Source organism: Dendrobium catenatum, unplaced genomic scaffold (assembly GCF_001605985.2).
Source record: "Dendrobium catenatum unplaced genomic scaffold, ASM160598v2 fragScaff_scaffold_1105, whole genome shotgun sequence".
NCBI lineage: Eukaryota > Viridiplantae > Streptophyta > Magnoliopsida > Asparagales > Orchidaceae > Dendrobium > Dendrobium catenatum.
Window position 1 is genome coordinate 1,871,998 of NW_021319567.1, and position 22,314 is coordinate 1,894,311.

A 22,314-nucleotide genomic window follows, 5' to 3' on the forward strand; every position below is an offset into this window, starting at 1 on the left:
TTGATTATATTGTTGTTATAGAAAAATTAAGTTAATAATTGATAATGCTTTAACAATTAAATAGCTCACTTAGTTTAATTATGCAGACTAAACCTCAAGTTATTACACATGCTAGATGCCATTTTTAAAACTGATCATAATGATTATAAATATGCATAATCTAATATATTTGTAAAATAAACAATATTACAAAAAATATTTGCACAATCATTGTATTAATTTATTCACATTATACTAATCACTATCTCCTACCTACATAAATATAGATGTTCTATAAGGTTAAAGTTGTAAAATACATATTACGCAAAGCCAAAATGTAAATTACACCAATCTTATAGAATAAACCACTTCATGATATCCATTTCCTCCCATGAATTGGAATCATTGGAGGTAACAAAACTTTAAAATATATAAAAAAGGTCATTATTCTTATAATGTGACAATTTGGTAATATCAAGCAAGATAAATAGCAGGCATTATCAATTATAGAGAGGTCATTCTGTGTGGGCACCGGATGGAAGAACCGTCCGGTTTACACTTAGATACCGAGCGGTATCGAACCTCGGTGCCTCTCGGTACTAAGCTCGGTACCAGACGTCGTGCATTTTCATTGAAGTCTGGACTCCGCACAGGATAATTTTTCCTACTACTCACACTACCAGTAACCCAGCGGTGGCTCGTCATCTTCTAAGTCACTTTCCATGGCACCAAGGAAGGTGCTAATAAGTGGATAGTGCCATCCATCCCTTGCTCTAGCTTGCAGATGCTTGATTCTTTCCTTCAAAGCATGCCAGCTAGAGGAATCTTGGGCTCCAGTTGAGGAACAAGCTGCAGCTTCTGGGAGGTATTTTAGAATAATCTCGTCACCAACTGTGTTGATTTCCACGTCCAGTTGGGGTGTAAGAGAGTAGCCGAGAGCTTCAACGTGGCACACACTGGAACATGCAGAGAGAAAATGGTGATAAGGTTTCAATGCTAACTGAAATGGACTTGCAGAGCATGAAGGGAAAAACACGTTTGCTTCTAAGGTAAAGAATCAGGTTTCAATGGATTACAATAAAATAAATAAACTGCAAGAAAGAAGGGGACTGCAGAATGAAGGAGTGAATCAAAGTGTGGAAGGGCTTGAGAGAGCCTTTTTAAGTTCTGCGAACTTTAGGATTGGGCAAATTCTTCCACTACTTACAGGATTGGTAAATCCAATTGAAATAATGCAGTATTTTGCTGGGAATAAGGAAGTCCTCAGCCAAGGAAAATTTTTATGTGCGGAGACCGCACACAAGCTTACGTTCGGATTTGTTATTCTTTTACTGTAGTTTTGCAAAAGGCAGCTAATATATAAATTTTAATTGCGTGTTAGCTGCCCTTTTACTGCGCTTTTGCTGAGTATTTATAAAAGCGCAGCAAATACTCGATTAGTAAGATTTGTTGCGCTTTTACTGAGCTTTTCCTGATTTTTGCAAAAAGGCAGCTAATACGCAATTAAATTTGTATATTAACTGCCTATTGCAAAAATATAACAAAAGCGTAATAAAAGCGCAGCAAATCCAAACGTAAAAGCCTGTGTGTGGTCTCCGCATAGAATAATTTGCCCTCAGCCACAGGCATCTAAATGTCTGTTCAATTGAAAATATTTGATGTGGAGTTAAACTTACCGTATAATTTGGCCTTAATATGATGAGGTATTAAAAACTAGATAATAATTAGACACCTGACATATCATTCATGGGAAGTTGGCCAAAACAACAAAATAACTGATAGAAGAAGGAGCCAACCACCATTTTTCAATGAAAGGCCCAACTCATAGGTTTTAAGTAGAACTCACCATATATAATATAAACCATCCATCTCTTGTGCTTGAACCCTACCCAACAATTCAATCTGCAATATTCCGCCAATGCAAAGAACGGGGCTAGGAAGTTTGAAAGACTGCAGGGCATTTTCCTATACCCTCAAAAGTAAATTATGTCAGCAGAGTATAAAACTAGACATATATCTCTCAAGAAAAAAAATTACATCTAACCGAAAGGAAGAAGTAAAATTGCCTACAATGTGACTTGAGATGAAAGGTGGAAAATGTAATTGAAATTTCATTCATGCTAAATTTGTTTTCACATGCGTCAAAATACTGTTATTTTGTAAACTCGTGCATTAGGAAATATATAAAGATATCAAATCCAATCGCAAGAATAAGAACAGTCACAAAAAGCTGCAGTACATGGTAAAGAGAAGATTCGGGTTACCAGATTCAGATAAGCTCGCTAGAATATGAACTACAGATACGCTACACTGTGGAATTAGCCGGTCCGGTAGATAGTAATGGTAGATAACTACAGTTTTGTATTAAGCCCAAATAAGAACCACAGGTTAATCTTCATGTGGATAAGAAGCTGCAGGAAAAACAACCCCAGAACCTGGGCAAATTTTTTATCACAAGCATGTCAATAAATTACAACAACGACAAGCCATTATCCCTCTTTGTGGGGCTGGCTAGATGAATTCGTTTTCTACATTATGTAATATTAAGTAAATTTATAGCAGTCAGCATTCATGGTTGATGATTTTGGATTTCAGGTACATATTTTGGAGATTGAAAAAAGATTGGATCCGAATGAGTTCATAATTTGGGGGCATATAGTCAAAAGAATTCTTCTCTATGATGAAAAACTAAAGTGAATTTGACAGCGATAAAGAAGAGCCAAGATCACCTCTTGAGCCAAAATGAAAAAGTAGATGAAACAGAAGTTCTAGTCGAAACATTATAAGAAACACACGTTTCTCTGATTGCATAATTTATAGCAGTAAGAATTCATGGTTGATGATTATGCAGCAGAATTTGAGCAATTGGTTTGAAATGTATCCTGGCGAGCCAAAGGAAAATATAATTGCTCAATTTATTGGGAGTTTGAAGTCTTCTCTCACTAATGTGGTACAATTGCAACCTTATCAGACACAGATATCATCAATTTAGTTCCCACAGTTGAGAAACAACCACGATTGAGTGAATTGTGAACCCCTATTAAAGATGGAACCAAAAATTCAATAGAGAATGGGTTCAAAATCACTGTTCAAGAGGCAGACAGAAGGATCCTCTATTGAAGGTAGTATTCCAGGCCAGGTAAGACCAACAACAACCACCAATCTACCAGCTCACAAATTTTTTAAATGCCTTAAATTCAATCACATAGCTTTGAACCAACAAATTGTCTCGCTGATAGAATAAACTATTTTGGAGAAGGTTGCCAATCACGACAAATCTAGGAACCCAAGCGCATAACATATATTATAGGCCGACGAAGGAGAATTGTAGATAGTTAGATGCATTCTGAATATCAAATATGAAAAAGAAAATGAGAAACTTCATCAAAACTTCTTTAGAACAAGATTTACGATTCAAGAAAAGGTACGCAATCTTGTGATTGATGGGGTAATTATGAAAATGTGGTGTCCAACATCTTTATAGGGAAATTAAGCCTTCCAACTATATGCATCCAAAATCATATCGATTATGTTGGCTCAAAAAGAAAATGAGATAACAGTGATAACAATGTTTGGTTCAGTTTTCGAATGGCAAAAAAATTCTAGGAACATGTTCTATGGGACATTGTTCCTATGGATGCATGCCAATTAGGAAGGCAGAGAAATTTGATTAGAGAACTAAGCATGATGGATTTCATAACACCTATTCATTCAACAAGGACCATACCTCTATGGTGTTGATGCCACTAAAGGAAAATGCACTTGTCAAGGACGACAATAAGATTGCATTACCTCAATCTTTTTTTATTCAAATTCTTAAGGAGAGTGCTCATGATTCGCCTTGATATTGCCATAAGAAAATTCAAAATAGCGGCTACCACCTAAAATTATTCAGTTTATGCTTCAACAATTCTCTGATGTATTCACCAAGCCCATTTGACTCCGTCCAATGCGAGAAGTGCAACATGCCATCAATCTAATCCCTAGATCAGCCATACTACATAGTCCCACTTATCTTGCCTCCAAGGGAACACGAGGAGCTCCAACGACATGTAGACACCTTGATTGCAAAAGGCTCTACCAGGTCCAATGCGAGTCCCTGTATCATTCCAACCATCCTTGTGCTGAAAAAGGGAGGGTTCTGGCAGATTTGTATAGATAGTTGAGCTATGAATAAAATAACCATTAAATAACACTTTCTAATTCCGCGACTTGACAACCTGTTCGATCAACTATATGAGGTAGCATATTTCTCCAAAATCCATTTTAGATGAGTGTAAATCATCATTCAAACCCCGAGATGGATTGTATGAGTGAATAATTATGTCATTTGGAATATCCAACACGCCCAACACTTTTATGCACTTTATGAATTAGATTTTTTTTTTTTTGGTGGTTGTCAACTTCAACATCCTCGTGTATAGTCGGGTAGTGGAAGAGAATGTCCAACATCTATGACAAGCATTTGAAATTTGAGGACAACTATCTGCCAACCACACCATATGTGGCATCTAGTAAACAAAATGATTTTTTTGAGCTTTATAATTTTCGCAGCAAGTATGGAGATAGACCCAACAAAAAATTGAGGCCATTGTGAATTGGCCGACATCACAATAGCTAACAAATGTTAGGAGGTTCCATGTAGTTTTTTTTCATCATCAATTCATCAAACTCTTTAGTTTTATTGCTACACCCATGATGAAACTCCTAAAATCCCCGCCATTTGTTTGTAAAAAGCAAGCTCAAGCTAGCTTTGATCAACTAATGCTGCTAGTGAGCTCAACACCAGTGTTGGTGCTTCCTGATTTTAATCAAGTGTTTGAAAGAGAATGTGATGCCTCCAATATGAGCATCGAAGCAATTTTAAGCTAAGGAGGCTATCTTGTGGCATATTTTAGATAGAAATTCAACGAGTCTTGAAGAATATACTCCACCTATGATAAAAAAAAAAAATTATGCTCTTGTGTGGGCTCTCCAACAATGGAGTCATTATCTATTGGCAAACCAATTGTGTTGTTCTAAATCACAAAGCACTTAAATATATTCATAGCCAAAACAAATTGAAAGTAAAGCATACTACGCGGATGGAGAACCTATCCTCATTGTAATATATTCTATAGCACAACAACAACAACATCAAGCCTTTATCCCACTACATGGGGTCGGCTACATGAATCCTTTCTCTCCATTGTGTCATATTAAAAGTCAAATTCTCGCTTAAATCTAATAAAGAAAAATCATTTCTAATATTTTCTAACCAAGTCTTTTTAGGCCAACCTCTACCTTTCTTAACATAAGTCAAATCTAATACCTCTACTTTCCTAACAGGGTCATCGGAAGGCCGCCGTTTTATGTGACCAAACCATCTAAGGCGACTCTAACTAATCTTATCTTCTACTGGAGCTACTCCAACCTTTTCACGTATATGCTCATTTTGTATCCTATCTCTAAGGGTAAAGCCACTCATCTACCTGAGCATCCTCATCTCTGCCACACTTCAACAATGAAAAAAAAAAGGTAAGGCCAGTCCAACCCAAGTGGTAGACGTGTTAAGTCAACGACTTACTACCTTGCAAATCAAGGTTGTTGGGTTTGAAGTATTGTGAGCTTTATATATGCTCAAGACCTAGATTTTTTAAAAAAATCTAACAAAATTACCAACATGGAGCTTACAAACTCTTTCATATCAAGTATGGCTCTCTTCATGGCCAATAGGCTATGTATTTCGAGATGTTCACTTCAAGAGGCTATTTTGTATGAAATTCATGACGATGGATTGATCGATTACTTTGATTGTAATAAAACAATCATGATCATCCAAGACAAATTTTTATGGCCATTTTCACTAGAGAAATTGATGGTTATGCCAAGAAATGCCAGATTTGTCACTTAGCTATAAGATGAGGCAACAAAACATAGGATTATATCTATCCCTTTCAAGCCAAACAAATCATGGACTGGTGTTAGCATGGATTTTATCATTGGTCTTCCACAGACGTAGCATCAATAATAGTTATAGTTGATCGATTTTACAAAATGACCCATTTTGTCCCTAACACAAAAACACTAGATACTACCCCTATGGGCTCTACTTATACAAGAGTCCAAAGTCAAGTTCCTTAATCAATTTTGGAGAAACTTATGGGTAAAATTAGGAACTAAACTACAAATTATTCACAGCTCACCCCAAACGAATGGCTAAACTGAATCCGTAAATTATAGCTTGGGAAATATCTTGCGATGTTTCGTCAGCAAGAATATTTGATAATGGGACGAAATAGTAGCTTAGATGGGATTTCACTAACAACCGATCAAGGAGCCAAATCAATGGTCGAAGCCCCTTTGAAGTGGTCCATGGAAGAAATCCCATTTCCCTACCGGAATGGATTCCTTTGGTGAACAATGACCGATCAAGGAGCCAAACCAATGGTCAAAGCCCCTTTGAAGTGGTCTATGGAAGAAATCCCATTTCCCTGCTGGAATGGATTCCTTTGGTGAACAATGATCGATTATAGTACAGATGCAGAAATCAAAATTCAAGAGATTCAGAAGCTCCATGAACTAATTCAACAGCAAATTAAGAAGCAAAATGCTAAATATCAAGTGTAAGATAATACATTAAGGAAGTCTGCCATCTTCAAAAAAAGGTGATTTAGTTTGGATCTAGCTACACAAAGAACAATTTCCTCAGGGTACCCATGGAAAACTTAAGCCCAAAGCTAATCGAACCTTTAGCATTATTAAACACATCAATGATAATGTATATAAACTTGAGCAACTAGGAAATTATTATGTGTCGGCTATTTTTAATATTGTAGATCTAATCCACTATTATAAAGCTACATTGGCTTCGAAACAAGATAAAGTCTCTCCAAGCCGGGAAGAATGACGCGGAGCTAGAGTTGAAACAAAACAACAAGGGGTCACATATTTGGTTGCAACAATATCGGTTCAACTTTTTCTTTTTTTTTTTTTACATTCATCTCCATTCAATCACTTCCCTTTATTTTTTGACCAAGATACATCAACACACTAACAAAAGCAACCATCCACATATCAAGGTGAATATGCACTCATCTTCACTAAAAATTAGTAAATTCTTTGAGTTTACCCGACATGAAGGTAATTCGCAAATTCATATATGATTTACATTTGTTGGATAACTATTTTATTGGCTCATAGACCCTCTTCATGTCATCATAAGACTATCTTTAAAAAAGATTACACCAGACTTATCTTTCAGAGATCCTACTATCTCAATGGCCATCCGATGTGTATGCTAAAATATGGTCTCCCCATTTTGACTCCTCCGAAGAACCCCCTTTCCATTCATGTTTGGACTACATTCTCTCAGCTTTGTTTATATTATTTCAACTAATTCACTATGTTATTTGGATTCAATATTTGAAAAAATATTCAAGTGGATGGTGCTACTACCGGCCTCTCCAATCTCCATACTTTGTGGCCAGAATTATATTCAAATGAATTGCTAACTTTCATATCGAAAATAAGGTGTGCATTGATTCCTTGCCCTAATATTAATATAGGGTTAAATTTGAAGGCATCCCATTTTACTGCTCTCTCAGTTTTGGGAACAATTCTATTATTATTTCAACGCTCATTTAGATCTGAGAAAATCTAACTAGTATACATAAGAGGTATAGGAAATGTTCAAATTCAACTCCTACTCCTTCGGTTAATAGTCTTCCATTCAATCAAGTCTACACTTAGAATATTGAACCAACTTTAGACTCTTTCTTGGAACCAGAGGCTGCTTTGCATGACCTTATTAGCTCCACCAAGAAGGTCAGTTCATCATTTGCCTTCATGCTGTCTTTTTTTTTTTTTGCTTTTGTATTTTTTCTTTTATTCCCTAAAGTTCTTTGGTAATAATATCCTTGTACTAATATCATTTTTTATTTATAATGCTCATCTTTAAAAGAAATATAGAAAATATCATTGGGCTGGCATACACGAGAAAAGCATCACCTCATAGAAAAGAGTGAGTGTTGTTAAACCATGACCAACCCAAAGCAAAATAATGACTCACAAGGGATGTCTCAATTGAGTACAAATTCTCAAGAGAAACTTGATGACATTTATGTACCCACGACATTACTTAAGTGTATTAAAATCTAGTACTAATGATCAGATAACTAAGCTTTGTGCCCTCGGAAATTGGTCACCCACTTGTCCCTCTTTTACTATTAAATTTCCTCTTGTGCAGATTCCAAAATGTGCAGGAGACTCTGTAAGTACTTGTGCAGATTCCAAAAATTTTAAACCTTGCTTTTATCTTTCAAATATCATTTTAGAATAACATTTCTTTCTTTCGAGACGATAAGTTATTCTTCTATTTGCATTTGATAATGAAAGTGAATGATTTTCAAAACCCTATTTTTGTATTTGAATCCATTGTAGAATATCATTTCCATCTCACGAGATAATATGTTATTCTCAATGCCGTATTCAATTACAAAAATAGAAGCACCTCAAATCTATGTGAGCATTTTAAGATTTTCTTTTCCCACATACTCTTAAAAGAGAGTTTAATTAGTTGTCAAAAAATTAACTCAAACATACGACATTAACTAAATGAAAATGTTTGCACCAATAACAAAATTGAATACTATAAGAGTCTTATATTTGTTGCAATGAACCATGATTGGTTTCTACACCAACAGCGTAGCAAGGACGCATTCCTTAATGGAAATGTTTGCACCAATGACAAAATTGTATAATGTAAGTATTATATACATTGTAGTTAACCCTGATTAGTTTCTACACAAGTTGGATAGCAATAGTGCATTCTTTAATGGAGACCTAGAAGAAGTATATACGGATCCTCCTCCTAGATACAAAAGAAAAATCGACTCAAAGGTATGCTATCTAAATAAGTCATTATATGGCATGAAAAAAAAAATCCCCAAGAGATTGGATTGAAAATTTTACTTGATTAGTAAAAATCAAACTTACAAGTAACCCCTAACTAATCATATTATGTCCATGAAACACTCAAGAGAAAGTAAGATAATAGTCCTTAGTGTTTATGTTGCTGACATCATCTTGACATGTGATTATGTGGATGAAATAGACCGGCTAAAGAATAATCTGGCTACAGAATTTGAAATCAATGATTTAGGACTCATATTTCCATGGAATAAGAATGAAATTTTGGTGTCTCAAATGAACTAAATTCTAGATCTTATTAAAGAAACTAGAATGAGTGGGTATAGACTTGTTGACAATCCAATTGATCCAAACATAAAGCTAAGAGAAGACAATGATAGAGAATTTATCAATAACACTTTCTACCAAAAATTGATGAAATTTTATTTATCCCACACAAAATGTCTTTATTATAAGCCCAGGGAACCAATTTTATGCACTCACCACAAAGATTTGGCTTTAAAAGGGATTATTTTTCAAAAAAAGTACTAAGCATAATAAAAAGGCCCATACTAATGTAAATGGGGTAGATTCTACTACAGAAAAACATCCACAATAGGTTATTGTATGCAGCGACAAAATTGTAATATAGAGTAAGAAATAAAATGCAGTAGCTCGGAGTAGCGTTGCAGTAGAATATATAGTCATGGTCAGTGCGGTAGTTGAACTAATGTGGTTACAACAAATTTAGGTTAAACTACAAAAAATTGTAGATTTTCCAATGAAACTATACTATGAAAACAAAGCCATGGTAAGTAGAGCACACAACGCTATCAGACATGATAAAATGAAGCATGTTGAGGTTGATTGTCACTTTATAAAGGAAAAACTTGAAGCAGGAATTATTTGCATACTTATCATTCCCACCTCCCAACAAATTGCAAATATCCTTACAAAGGATTGTTCAAATCCCAATTTTGTTTCCTCAGGTTACTTAACGAATGCTTTCTAACTAAAGGGAGAGCATAAAAATAAGAAAAATATGAATGGAATCCAAACAGGCGCCAATTGGATTAAGTGGAAAAAGAAATTGTTCATACACTGGTACAATTTCTCTAGTTGAAAATAAATGAATGGGTATAACAAATAATTGGAAGATATTCCTTTCATTTGAATTTAAAATTTTAAATTGTTTACTTTGGCAAGTTAGCAAAGAAATTAAAAGTAAAAGGATACCAAATATCTATAAATATTAAATTGTTGTCTTTTATTAATAAATAATTCAGTAAATATGTTTCTCTTCAAACTTACAAGCCCCACATGTTCATACATAAAAACCAACTTCCATCAATATTTCTCATTATAATAAGCTAATTTTGCATTAAGCTATCTATTTGTCTCTTAAGTTCATTATGTTTGATTGGATTTATTAGAAGATGAGATTGATAAGATAAAGATGATCCAAGAATCCAATTTACAATATGTGTGCTCCCAAGTGGCGGTAATTAATCAAGATTAAATTTCTTAAAATTAGATGGTACTTACTTAACATCTTCAATTGTATTCATACTTTCAATATTAACATCTTTAGATTATATAACCATTAAAGCAGAAATCAATCCTTCTAAATCTCATTTTAAAAAAAGCAATATTGATTTAAAATATGCAACGCCTCTTCGGATCATTTAAAGCATCAAATTCTTTAGTGAAATTCTTCTTCCATTATTATTGGATACATATGTATTAGAATGCCCAACGTGAGTAACATTAAGATCATGTAATCATGCAAGACCTAGAATAATATGCTACATTCTTAGATAAGATATCATATTAAATTTATCATTATTAGTAAGTTGAATAAGCACTAAACATCTATAAAATAGATACTGAAGTCTTACACCTAGCAATGCTATTTAAAATGGATACAAATGTAATTCAAGTTTTAATTTCATGTGATCTATCGCTGAATCAGCCAAGACATCCTTACAACTAACATTGTTTATGATAAGCTTATAAAGTTTATCAGCATATAAAATTCACTTTTTAATCATAATCAACTTTAGGTGTAAAAATAATACATCTCATTTAAATAGCGTTCCATCATACATATCTTTATAATCACTTATTTTTGCATCAAAATCATGAATGCCATTCCAAATTAATTTTCTTATTTTCTCCTTTTTATATCCATAAATAAATTTTTATTTAACATTCATTCACATAGTGAACCATCTGATAACACTTAACATATACTTCTGCAAAACCTTAAACTCAAATGTAGCAGCAAGAAACTTTAATTTAAGTATCCTTATTAATAACGGTGTTACTACCTTAGATGACTTACATGTAGAGTATATTGAGTGGTGTTACTATCCCTAGATGCATTAAGAGCAATATGTTAAGTTTGATTATTTTAATGATACAACATATTTCTAATATAAGTAGTAACTCATTAAATGGTATAAAATTTCAGTAATTGTTCAGAATCTAATACAAATTATAAAGCTTACTCACGTAATATAATCTGATGATGTCTCATTTCTGATGCGGACATCATACCCTTAATGTTCCATCAGGGACGTGGCCGATGATCGACGGCTATGATGACGCCTTTTTTATTTCAATTATATGTGATCTATTTATTTATTTACTGTCTTTTTTTTCCATTTATGCCCTTGCTTAAGGGATTAGTTCTTTGTAAGCCTCGAGGGCATTGTTGTCTTTTATTTTTCCCTTCTTGTATTTGTCTATTTAAATCCCTCCTCTTCTTGGAGAAGGGCTAATGAAGATTATGAATGAAAATTTGTTTTGATTATCTTGTCTTCTTCTTCTTCTTGTGGAGAGTTAGAGAGGAGAACGAGAGCCCAAGGTGAGGGCGAAAAGCAATACCCACCAGTCATTGGAAGAGTCCGTGGTTCGTGGTCTATCCCCGACATCCGATCCCCCTTCCTTTCCCCCAACCTGCCGGCCTTAGCCTCCTCTCAGCTGCCGGCAGCCCCACCTCCACCGCCCGTCCAAGCCAAGCCCATCACCGGCCTCACTTCCCCATTTCCACTTGGTCAAATTCTGAAATTCAAATCTGAAATTCAAAACTTTCCTATTTTGGAATTCTCTTAATTAGGAAAGTTTTCGAATTCTCGTCAATTTGAAATTCAAATTGAAGTGGATTTCATGATCAATCCTCCTAAAGCAAACAAGCTAATTTTGGAAGGATCATAACTCACTCCCACCTCCTCCCTCTCTCTCTTGAACCGCCGGCCACCTAGGCTTCCCCCCACTAATGCCACATTAACTCCCCCTCTCTCTCTAATTAATTTGATTTTCAAATTCAAATTAATTTCCCCCCAAAACTCCCCAAATCCTGAAATTAATTTCATGATTAGCATTAATCCCTCCTCCCTCTCTCTTGAAACCGCCGGCCACCCCTTTAATTGTCCCCCATTCAATGCTCATTAATCTCCCCCAAAATCTAATTAATTTGAGATCAATTTCAAATTAATTCCCTCCAAAGTATTCAAAATCTGAAATCAATTTCAGTTTTGAATTTAATCCCCCCCTTCTATAATAAGTGCAATGATTTATTTCCTAAGCCCCTACATGCACTTGGAAAGAATTCAAAATCCTTTCCCTAAAACCTGGCCGAAATTCCTCTCTGGCCTGCACCGTTTAAACCTTACCAAAATCAGCCTTCTATTTTGAGAAATTAAATCCTTTCCCTAATCCCTTTGCTGGCCGAAATTCCCCAAGGTTTTCCTGTGGGATTTCCTTTCAATACACCCGTTCTGTGTTTCCTGTTCTCCAAGCCGGCTGCCAGAATTTCCAGCACGTTTCCTTGGCTTTCCAGAATCCTCCCCAGTCAAAGCAGCTGTCCCTGCTGTTATAGTTGCTGTCCTGCATCATTGGAAGTTTAAAGCTGCTGTCTAAAAGCTTCCAGCAGCCCATAACAGCTGCCCAAGGTTTATACAAGCATTAGAGGTTGCTGTCCAGAGTTTCCCAAGTATCAAAATGGCTGTCCAGCAGTCTAGCTATCTCCTATTGTTGTCTTGCTGATTTTAAAGTTCAGATTGCTGATCACACCTTCAAGAAGGTTCGTGGATGCCACCTACCTCCTTCCAAGCCTTCCTATGACCGCCGGAGCCTCGTATACTTCATACTTCGGGTAAACTTGACCTCCGACTCTTTTAGACTCTTAGTTTATTTCTCCCACGTGGTTATATTTTGATTCACAAAAATGTTGTTGGTCCCTCCGCTAAAGCCTAGTAATAGGAAGAGTTGAGTGAAGGGTTCCTTGTAGTAGCTAGTCTTAATGTTAACGAAGGGATTTATTGTTGAGACCATTCACGAATGCAAAAGTAGATTAAATTGATTGATTTTTATGCTCTTAACTTCTATGCATGTAATTTAACCAATGCTACTTACCACTTTAATATTTTATTTTATCATTCAAATCAACATGAGATCTTGCTTATTATTGTTCTCTAAAACTTAAGCGTGCAAACTTCCTTAATTTAATCATTCATGCTTGTACGTTTCACATCAATTTCTCTTTCAATATGTCCATAATACAAATTCAAATCTCATCAGCATTATTTTAGGATTTTAAAGTATTTCAAAAAAATATTGAAAATCCCTGAAATTCATTCATATATTCATTAAAATATTTTGCTCCTTAAATTAAGTAATTAAATTCATCAAACTACAACATGTCTTAATGATGAGATTAAGTTTGATCCAAAGCTTATCCGGGAGGCTACACAAGACACCGAAATGACACTGAATTTGAGGAACTTTTGGTCAATGTATTTGCATAATGTAATATATGGAGATACAGGTTGTTCCCTAGCTTCCTATGATATTGCTCAATCCACTAGTTTACTTACCTTTCCACTGTTTCCACCGCCAGAGTATAAAACAAGTGTTCATATATAGTGGCAAAATGTATAGAGATGTCAGCATTCCCTATTAGTTGAAGGATTGCTATTCAAGACACTACTCAAATCACTATATTATTACATGCTTCTTCATTCTTACAAATCAACTTCAAACAGCCACTATAACCACAACCATACTATCATAAGATTCTCTTATTTTATGAATTTGATTCATGACGTATGTTGACAACTAGCTTCAAGCCTCCAAATGCTCCAACACAAACAATCACCACTCTTCTGATCAAATTACATCTACCAAAAATAAATTTACCAAAAAGTAAGCAAATTGTTTCTCAATCCCAAAAGATCAAGGTTTTGCATAGTTTATGGTCGATTATATTTGCAATAGTGACTTCAGAAAGAACAAAAAAATAGTAATTGTCCATCTAACTGCCACAAAGAACCTGCTGATACACATAAAGGGGCTCTTGATTTCTAGAGTAGAGGTCACAGTTTCGAGTTTAGCGTGTGACATTTTCTATATAAATATTCACTAGCTCCCTACAAGAAATTAGATTCGTAATTAGTCTTATGCCCTTAAATGAAATTAGATTCGTAAGTAGTCTTATGCCCTTCTGATCTTCTGCCTAATTTTCAATTAATTAAATATACCTCATGAGATAGATTTCTATGCTTTAAAAAAGTACATAGCAATAAGATGTAAAAACGAACGCAAGAATTTCAACATTACCTGCAACATTGGAAATTCAGGTGAAACATAGATCCACTTATAATTATCACCTGCACTAATTTGACCATCATTAAAAGACTCGGAAGGTACCGTGCAATAACCCATCCGAAACCTTACAAATTTTGCTGAATATATGGGATTGTCGTACTGGAAGTATGCTGAAAATAAAGATAACTTATTAGCAAGTCATGTCAGGATAGCATCAACTATAAAGAAACAGTGGCAAGCACAGTGATAACCTTCAAACGGCTGTATCTTTATCTCACTGATAACACACAACTTTGAAAGCAAACTGTAAGTTAATGTCTCAGGTACTTCAGGATTTTTTTGTCCACCACTTGACCAGTATGAAGGTCTCATGTCAACACGATCCCTAGGTTCCAGTGTGTTTTCAATGCCCTCGTCTGGAATATTATCAGTGCTGGAGGCACAGATTGACTCAAGAATGCAGTCTCTTTTTGCGACAGGTGAAAACATGCAGTGGCTTAAATATGAATATACCCTGTGCTCTCTTTCTAAACTCCTCCATTCTGCACCAGCACTAGAACCAACTTCTGAAGTCTGCATGCTACTAGATTCAATTACACGTCTCAAATTTGAGGCCTCAGAGCATATTCTTGAGCAAAAACTCTTGCAAAAACCATTTTCAATAACTGTGGCAGACAAAACACATTTAAAAACTTGAAATCGCAGTAAGATAAACTTCTATCACACATAAAATCATTACATCATCTCAAAAAGAAGCTCCCTGCATCCAGATAAAATAGTAGTAAAACACTTTCTTCTTCAACTGAGAATAGGCAAAGAAACGAGAATAAAGCTTTAGATACCAACTTGAAGAACCTATGAAGAAAATATAACTCAGTTGCTAAATTCCTAGAACAAAAATCATTTTGAAGAACAACCGGTTAAAATATATGCATCAGAATATCTCCAAAGAAAAAGAAAGTAACTATTTGACTGAAAAGTAACAATTAAAAAAACAATAAGCGGTGAGGAGATGCACGAAACAATCATAGGAAGCACCAATAAACGCAAAACAGAAAAAAAAATCGCATGAAGATAACAAAAGCAGAAAATTGATTTCTGCTTCACTTTTGTACCTCTTTGTAACTTAATAATCAACTTTCTCATTGTTTGCATTCAAATATAATCCATTGGGCCACCCATTAATAGCTTAATTAGGCAAATAAAACTTGCATAATTACCTAGGAAAATTATTTGATATTCCCTAATCAACTAAATATCTTATGACATTTTTCTGAATTTTAAAATCAATTAAAATGATTTTGAATGGAAAAAAAAAATGAAACAGGTTGGATCATACCGAGTATAATTTCTCTCCTTCCTTCCATATCGAAAGATCTATCAAATCCCTAGCCACTACAACCACGCCTATCCAAGATCTTTAATCTTTATGCCACTTCCCTCATCATGTTTCAACTGCTCAGGCCACATCGCACATCGTGAGGTCTACAACCTACATCTGCAGCATCCACAAGCACACCTCAAGCCCCCTACGGGGAAGCACCCAAAAGGCTATAAACACTTCCCTCTTTCCACATAGAAAAGCTGACATGGGAGAAGACACAAGTAGGTTATTCCTTAGATGAGCCACTCAAGGCCTACATTGTTCAATCTTTGGTCTAACTGGGATCAAAGGCCACCCTGCACTCCTTTGATCTTAGAATCAAATAGAGCTTGAAGACCATTGTGCTACCAGCCTTAGATCTAGCATGAGTTTTAACCATCATTCGTTAATGTTAATCCAAATCAAAGAATAGAATAACTCATCAACATCTCCATATAGTCAAAACTCTTTGATGGCCCTTAGGTTGTCATCAAGCAGTGATCAACATCATTGACTTGGGTTTCTAGCGCTTGCAACATGCTTAGCAGCTCCAATAGGATATTAAAGGTCGATAGGGTATGAAGTCCACTGGCAAAGGCAATGGAGAGTGATACATCGGTTCAGGCTGGCCTGAACCGGCCCAGCCGGCCATTAGACCGGCTCAGCATGTGAACAGGAGGCGGAAATAGTCCACCTCCTCTCTGGTTTTTCCCGACCATAAATGGGTGAGAGTCCCACCAGCCAACTGAATCAAAGTGAAGAGGGGGGGGGGGCTTTAGGGGGAAATTGATTAGGAAAGCTTTTGTATTAAAGTGTATGAGAGGATTAGTGGGGATTATGTTTTTGATTGATTGAAATTAAGGTTTTCTTGACGTTTGGGCTCTAGACTCTTTTGTCTAGAGATTTGGGAGAGACGATCCTCCTCTCGAATTGAGGATCTCTTGTATCTTTACTTTGTGTTTGTTTCTCTTTGTTTGTTATAAGATTTGCTATCGTTTGATTGTTTTTCCACCACGATTCTATTATTTTCTCATTGTTTTACCGATTATTATTAGGTTTGCTTGCGAACTCAAGTACATCCGTTAGGATTACTTGCAAACTCAAGTATTTCTTATCAAATTGTTATCAAAGCAAGTCTTGGGACCAGTGGAGAGTTGTTTTCGGTAAATTCCTGTGGCAGTTTTTGGCCCATAAAAGGAGAAAGTTGCTATTTTTTTGTCCCAATTTCAGATTTTGTGAATCTACAAACTCCGGATTGTGATGGCAGCCAAGAAGGTGGATGTTTTGGAAGAAAGGTTTGAAGGGCAGATGAATCAAATCAATACAACGGTGGAGGAAAGGATTTCCTCCATGAAAGGACAAGTCACTGATCTTCGGGACATGAAGAAGAAGATGTTAGAAATTCAAAATCAAACACCGGCTTTCGTGGCAAAAGGGGTGAAAGGAAAAAAGTACGAATTCTGAAATTTGTGAGGAAGATGAGGTTAAAATCATGGAAGGAGAAAGAAGAAGATCCCATCTGGAGCCTGTCTAGAGGGAAGGAAGAGGAGGTGGATATGGGGAACGCCATGAGGGATACTATGGTTGCTGAGGTGCTGATTTTGAAGAAAGAATGGGGGATTTCGAAGGGGGTTTGGGCTATGAAAGGGCAAAGGAAGACCGAGAAATATGGGGTGGGCCTAGCACTTCGGAGAGGGGAAACTATGGAAGAATCAGGGGGAATGGTGGCCACCAGAAGATGAGGAAGTTGAAGATGCACATAATCGAAGCAGAAGATGCATATGGGTTGATTTATAAGGTGGAGCGATACTTCGCCGTCAATGGTCTGACGGAGGAGAAGCTGACAGCAGCGAGCTTATGCTTGGAAGGAAAAGCCATGTCGTGGTATCAGTGGAGAGACCAGAGGATGCCTATTAGGAACTGGAGGAAATTCAATGACTGCATAATTGAGCGTTTCCAAACCGATCGGGGAGGAGATTTCTATAAGCAATTCTTTGCTCTGACACAGGAGAGATCAGTAGCAGACTACCGAGAGCGATTTGAGCACCTAGCTAGCAGGGTGGAGCGATTATCAGATACGGTATTGGAGGAAAATTTTATGAAGGGGTTGAAGGCGGAGATCCGAGCAACAATGAAGGTTCTGATGCCCCGTGACTTAGGGGAGGCCATGAAGTTGGCCCAGCTTGTTGAAAATCTGAGAAATTTGGAGAGGGGAGCTAAGAGTAGCAGCACAGGGGGACTTACAGGATGATGACCACCCACCTAGCGCTTAAAGGTCCTACAACAGGGGGAAGTCGGGAGGCCACCAAGGAGAAGACAGTAGGAGGGAGTGGGGGAAATTTCAAGCGGTTGACAGAGAAAGAGATGCAAGAAAAGAGGGATAAGGGGTTGTGCTTCAGGTGGGATGAAAAAAGTATACGCCAGGGCATCGATGCAAGGACCGAACTCTTCAAGTTCTCACCGTCTGTGATGACGAGAAAACTGAGGGAGATGAGGAGGAGATGGACGAGAAGTTGCACTTAGATCTGGCTGAGATATCCCTGAACTCAGTGGTAGAATTCACGACGAATCATACCACGATAATGAAGGGGAGATAGAGGACAGGGAGGTAGTGGTGCTGATTGATAGTGGGGTTGCCCACAATTTCATTTCCACTTAGGTCGTTGACCAGATGGGAGTGAGATTGGTGGATACAGTTTGCTACAGGGTGATGATGGGTACGGGGAAGGTGGAGAAGGGCAAAGAGATTTGCAGATGAGTGTTACTGACTATCCAAGGGATTCAGGTGAAGAAAGATTTTCTTCCACTGGAGCTTGAGAGTACATATATCATCCTGGGGATGAAATGGCTGCAGACTTTAAGAAATACCAAAGTGAATTGGGGAGCACTTGTGATGGAGTTGATGGTAGATGGAAGGAATGTGATGATTAAGGGAGATGTGGGGCTATCCAAATCCATGGTTTCTCTTAAAACTATGGTGAGGGATATACAGTTGGCAAGCGGAGGATATTTGGAGCTGCACAGTTTGGAGGGAGCTAGATTAGAAGAGGGAGGGGACATACCCCTCTCTATACAACCGTTGATTTAGTAGTTCCAAAAGGTATTTCAGTAGCCTCAGAGATTGCCACTGCAGAAGGAGCAGGAGCACGTCATCGTGTTAAGGGAGGGAGTGTCACCCATTAGTGTACGACCTTATTTCTACCCTTAGTTCCAAAAAAGATGAAATCAAAAAGTTGATTAGAAAGATGTTGGAGGTAGAAATCATCAGACCCAGCATCAATCCCTTCTCTAGTCCAGTTCTATTGGTGAAAAAGAAGGATTGCAGCTAGCATTTTTGTGTGGACTACAAAACACTCAACAAGGAAATTGTACTTGACAAGTTTCCTATACCAATCATTGATGAGCTATTAAATGAATTGAGTGGAACAGTGATCTTCAACAATATAGACTTGAAACCAGGTTACCATCAGATCCAGATGAAGGAGGATGCACCCAAGACGGCCTTTAGAACTCGTGAGGAACACTATGAGTTTCTAGTGATGCTGTTTGACCTCACCAATGCTCCCGCTACTTTCCAGGCACTTATGAATAAGATTTTCAAACCTTCTCTCAGACGATTTGTATTGGTATTCTTTGATGGCATCCTGGTCTACAGCAGGACATAGGAGCACTGGGAACATTTAAAAAGGGTGTTAGATGTGTTGCAGGAGCACCAACTGAGGGCCAACATGAAGAAATGCTGCTTCGCACAAGTCAGTGTAGAGTACTTGGGCTATGTTGTATCAAAAGGAGTAGCAGCATATCAGTCCAAAATTGAGGTAATGCTAAAGTGGGCAGTGCCAAAAAATCTGAAGGAGCTAAGGGAATTTCTAGGACTGACATGTTACTACAGAAGGTTTGTAAAGGGATGCAGTACCATAGTATGGCCACTCACTGAGCAATTGAAGAATGACGGTTTCCTATGGGGGGAGGCGGCCACATCAGCATTTAAGAGCCTGAAGAAAGCGATGACTACGGTATTGGTCCTAGATTTTCCAGATTCACTCAGACCTTCAATGTGGAGACAGATGCGTCCGGATACGGGTTGGGTGCAGTGCTTATGCAGAGTCGTAGGCTCATTGCCTATTTCAACCAGGTGTTGACTGCTAGAGTCAGGCTGAAGTCAGTCTATGAGAGAGAATTAATGGCCATCATTTTTTGCCATCCATAAGTGGCAGCCCTACCTACTTGCGAGGCATTTCATTGTCAGGACAGATTAGCAGAGCTTAAAATACCTGTTGGAACAGCGGATGGTGATAGAGGAGCATCAAAAGTGGTTGTCCAAGTTGCTAGGGTATGATTTTGAGATTCAGTATAGGCCAGAGGTGGAGAACAAGGCGGCGGATGCCTTGTCCAGATGTGTGGGAGAGCTGCAGACAGTGGCACTATCTGTTCCTTTCTTGACTGGGAGGCCATCAGAGAAGAAAGTGCTAGAGATAAAGGTTTGGGGAAGATCATGTCAGATTTACTGAAGGAAGAGAGTAGCCACCGGGGGTACTCAATAGAGGGGGGAAGACATCGATATCAGGGGAGGTTTGTGATGCCCCGGACCTCGATCCACATCCCAAACTTACTCTAGGAATTTCATGGAAGCACCGTTGGGGGATATTTAGACGTGCAAAAGACATACCAGAGGTTAGCTTCGGAGCTGTACTGGAAGAGGATGTATAAAGATGTAGAGGAGATGGTAGCCAGATGTGAGATCTGTCAAAAGAACAAATACTTGGCTATGTCTCCAGGAGGAGGACTACATCCGTTGGCTCTACCGAGATGAGTATGGGAGGAGATATCCATGAATTTCATAAATGGGTTACCCCGATCAAAAGGTTTCACGGTGATTCTAGTGGTGGATAGGTTGAGCAAGTATGCACATTTCATTCCCCTTCGACACCCCTACACCGCAATGATAGTGTCTTCCGCTTTCATCAGAGAGGTGGTCAGATTATATGGAGTAGCAAAGGAAATAGTATCAGATAGAGACAACGTGTTCCTCAGTCACTTTTGGAGAGAGTTGTTCAGGTTACATGAGACAATTCTGAAGAGGAGCACAGCTTACCACCCACAGACAGATGGCCAAACAAGCTTATGAGCATAAGAAGGACATCCATTTTGAAGTGGGGGAGAGAGTGTTCTTGAAGTTCCGACCGTATAGACAGAAGGCAGTCGCCAACAAGAGGAACGAGAAGCTTGCTCCAAAGTACTTTGGGCCTTATGAAGTATTGGAGAAGATCCGAGTAGTAGCATATCGAATGAAACTACCACCAACGATGACTATCATCCAGTTTTTCATGTATCGCAGTTGAGAAAGACCATTGGTGACTATACAGCCAACCCTGAGCTACCGGCGACACTTACTGAGGATTTAGAGGTGATTTTGGAACCCTTAGAGCAGATGGGGGTTCGTCGGAAAGAAGATGGAACTAAGGAACTGTTGATATAGTGGAAGAACCTTCCTGACTACAAGGCTACGTGGGAGCCACACGAGAGAATGACACATCAATTTTCGAATTTTCGCCTTGAGGACAAGGTGATTCTTTGGGAGGGCGGTATTGATACACCGGTTCAGGCTAAACCAGCCCAGCCAACAATTAGGCCGGCTCAGCATGTGTATATGAGGCAGAAATAGTCTACCTCCTCTCTAGTTTTTCCGCCCATTGGATGGGTCCCACCCAGCCAATTGAATTCAAAGTGGAAAAAGGGGGGTGACTAGGACTTTGGGAGGGAAATCGATTAGGAAAGCTTTTGTATTAAAGTGCATAAGATGATTAGTGGGGATTATGTTTTTGATTGATTGAAATTAGGGTTTCATGACATTTGGGCTCTAGACTCGCTTGTCTAGAAATTTGGAAGAGACAATCCTCCTCTCGAATTGAGGATCTCTTGTATCTTTGCTTTGTGTTTGTTTCTCTTTATTTGTTATAAGTTTTGCTATCGTTTGGTTGTTCTTCCACCACGATTCCGTTATTTTCTCGCTGTTTTTACCGATTATTGATAAATTTGCTTGTAAACTCAAGTAGATCCGATAGGATTACTTGCGAACTCAAGTATTTCCTATCAGAGAGCAATTAGCTCAACTCAGTATGTTTAATGAGCCCAGGTTTTAATTAACGGTGTGCAAATGGCAAGGCCCCTTTCATTAAGCCCAATAAAGGGGATATCATATCAACCTTTGGACCTTACAAATGATAAAATCAACGAGGAAAAATGAATATATATATATATATATATATTTTTTTTTCCGACACGACCCATTATCCATTGCAAGCGGGCAGCGGCGCGGGTTCACAGCGGGACGCGGTGCGGCAGGCAGGCGACAACGGCTCGGGTTCGCAGCTAGACGCGGTGCGGTGGGCAGGAGGCAGTAGCGCGGCGGGCCGGCGGCAGCGGGCTGGCGGGCATTTTTGGGCGGGCAAGCGGGATGCGGGCAGCTGCGC

At 37.8% G+C, this 22,314-nt stretch overlaps 1 protein-coding gene across 1 annotated transcript in view; it reads right to left on the reverse strand.

The window, feature by feature from the left end:
• Window positions 1–274: 274 nt before the first annotated feature.
• Window positions 275–22,314, reverse strand: part of LOC110095630 (F-box protein At4g00755-like) — a 45,932-nt gene continuing 23,892 nt past the window's right edge. The window contains exons 3-6 of the mRNA XM_028698560.1: window positions 14,730–15,143; window positions 14,491–14,648; window positions 1,826–1,944; window positions 275–935 (exon numbers count right to left, since the gene is read on the reverse strand). Of these exons, the coding sequence (XP_028554393.1) occupies window positions 656–935; window positions 1,826–1,944; window positions 14,491–14,648; window positions 14,730–15,143 (971 nt within the window). The 3' untranslated portion in view covers window positions 275–655. The remainder of the gene's footprint in view (window positions 936–1,825; window positions 1,945–14,490; window positions 14,649–14,729; window positions 15,144–22,314) is intronic.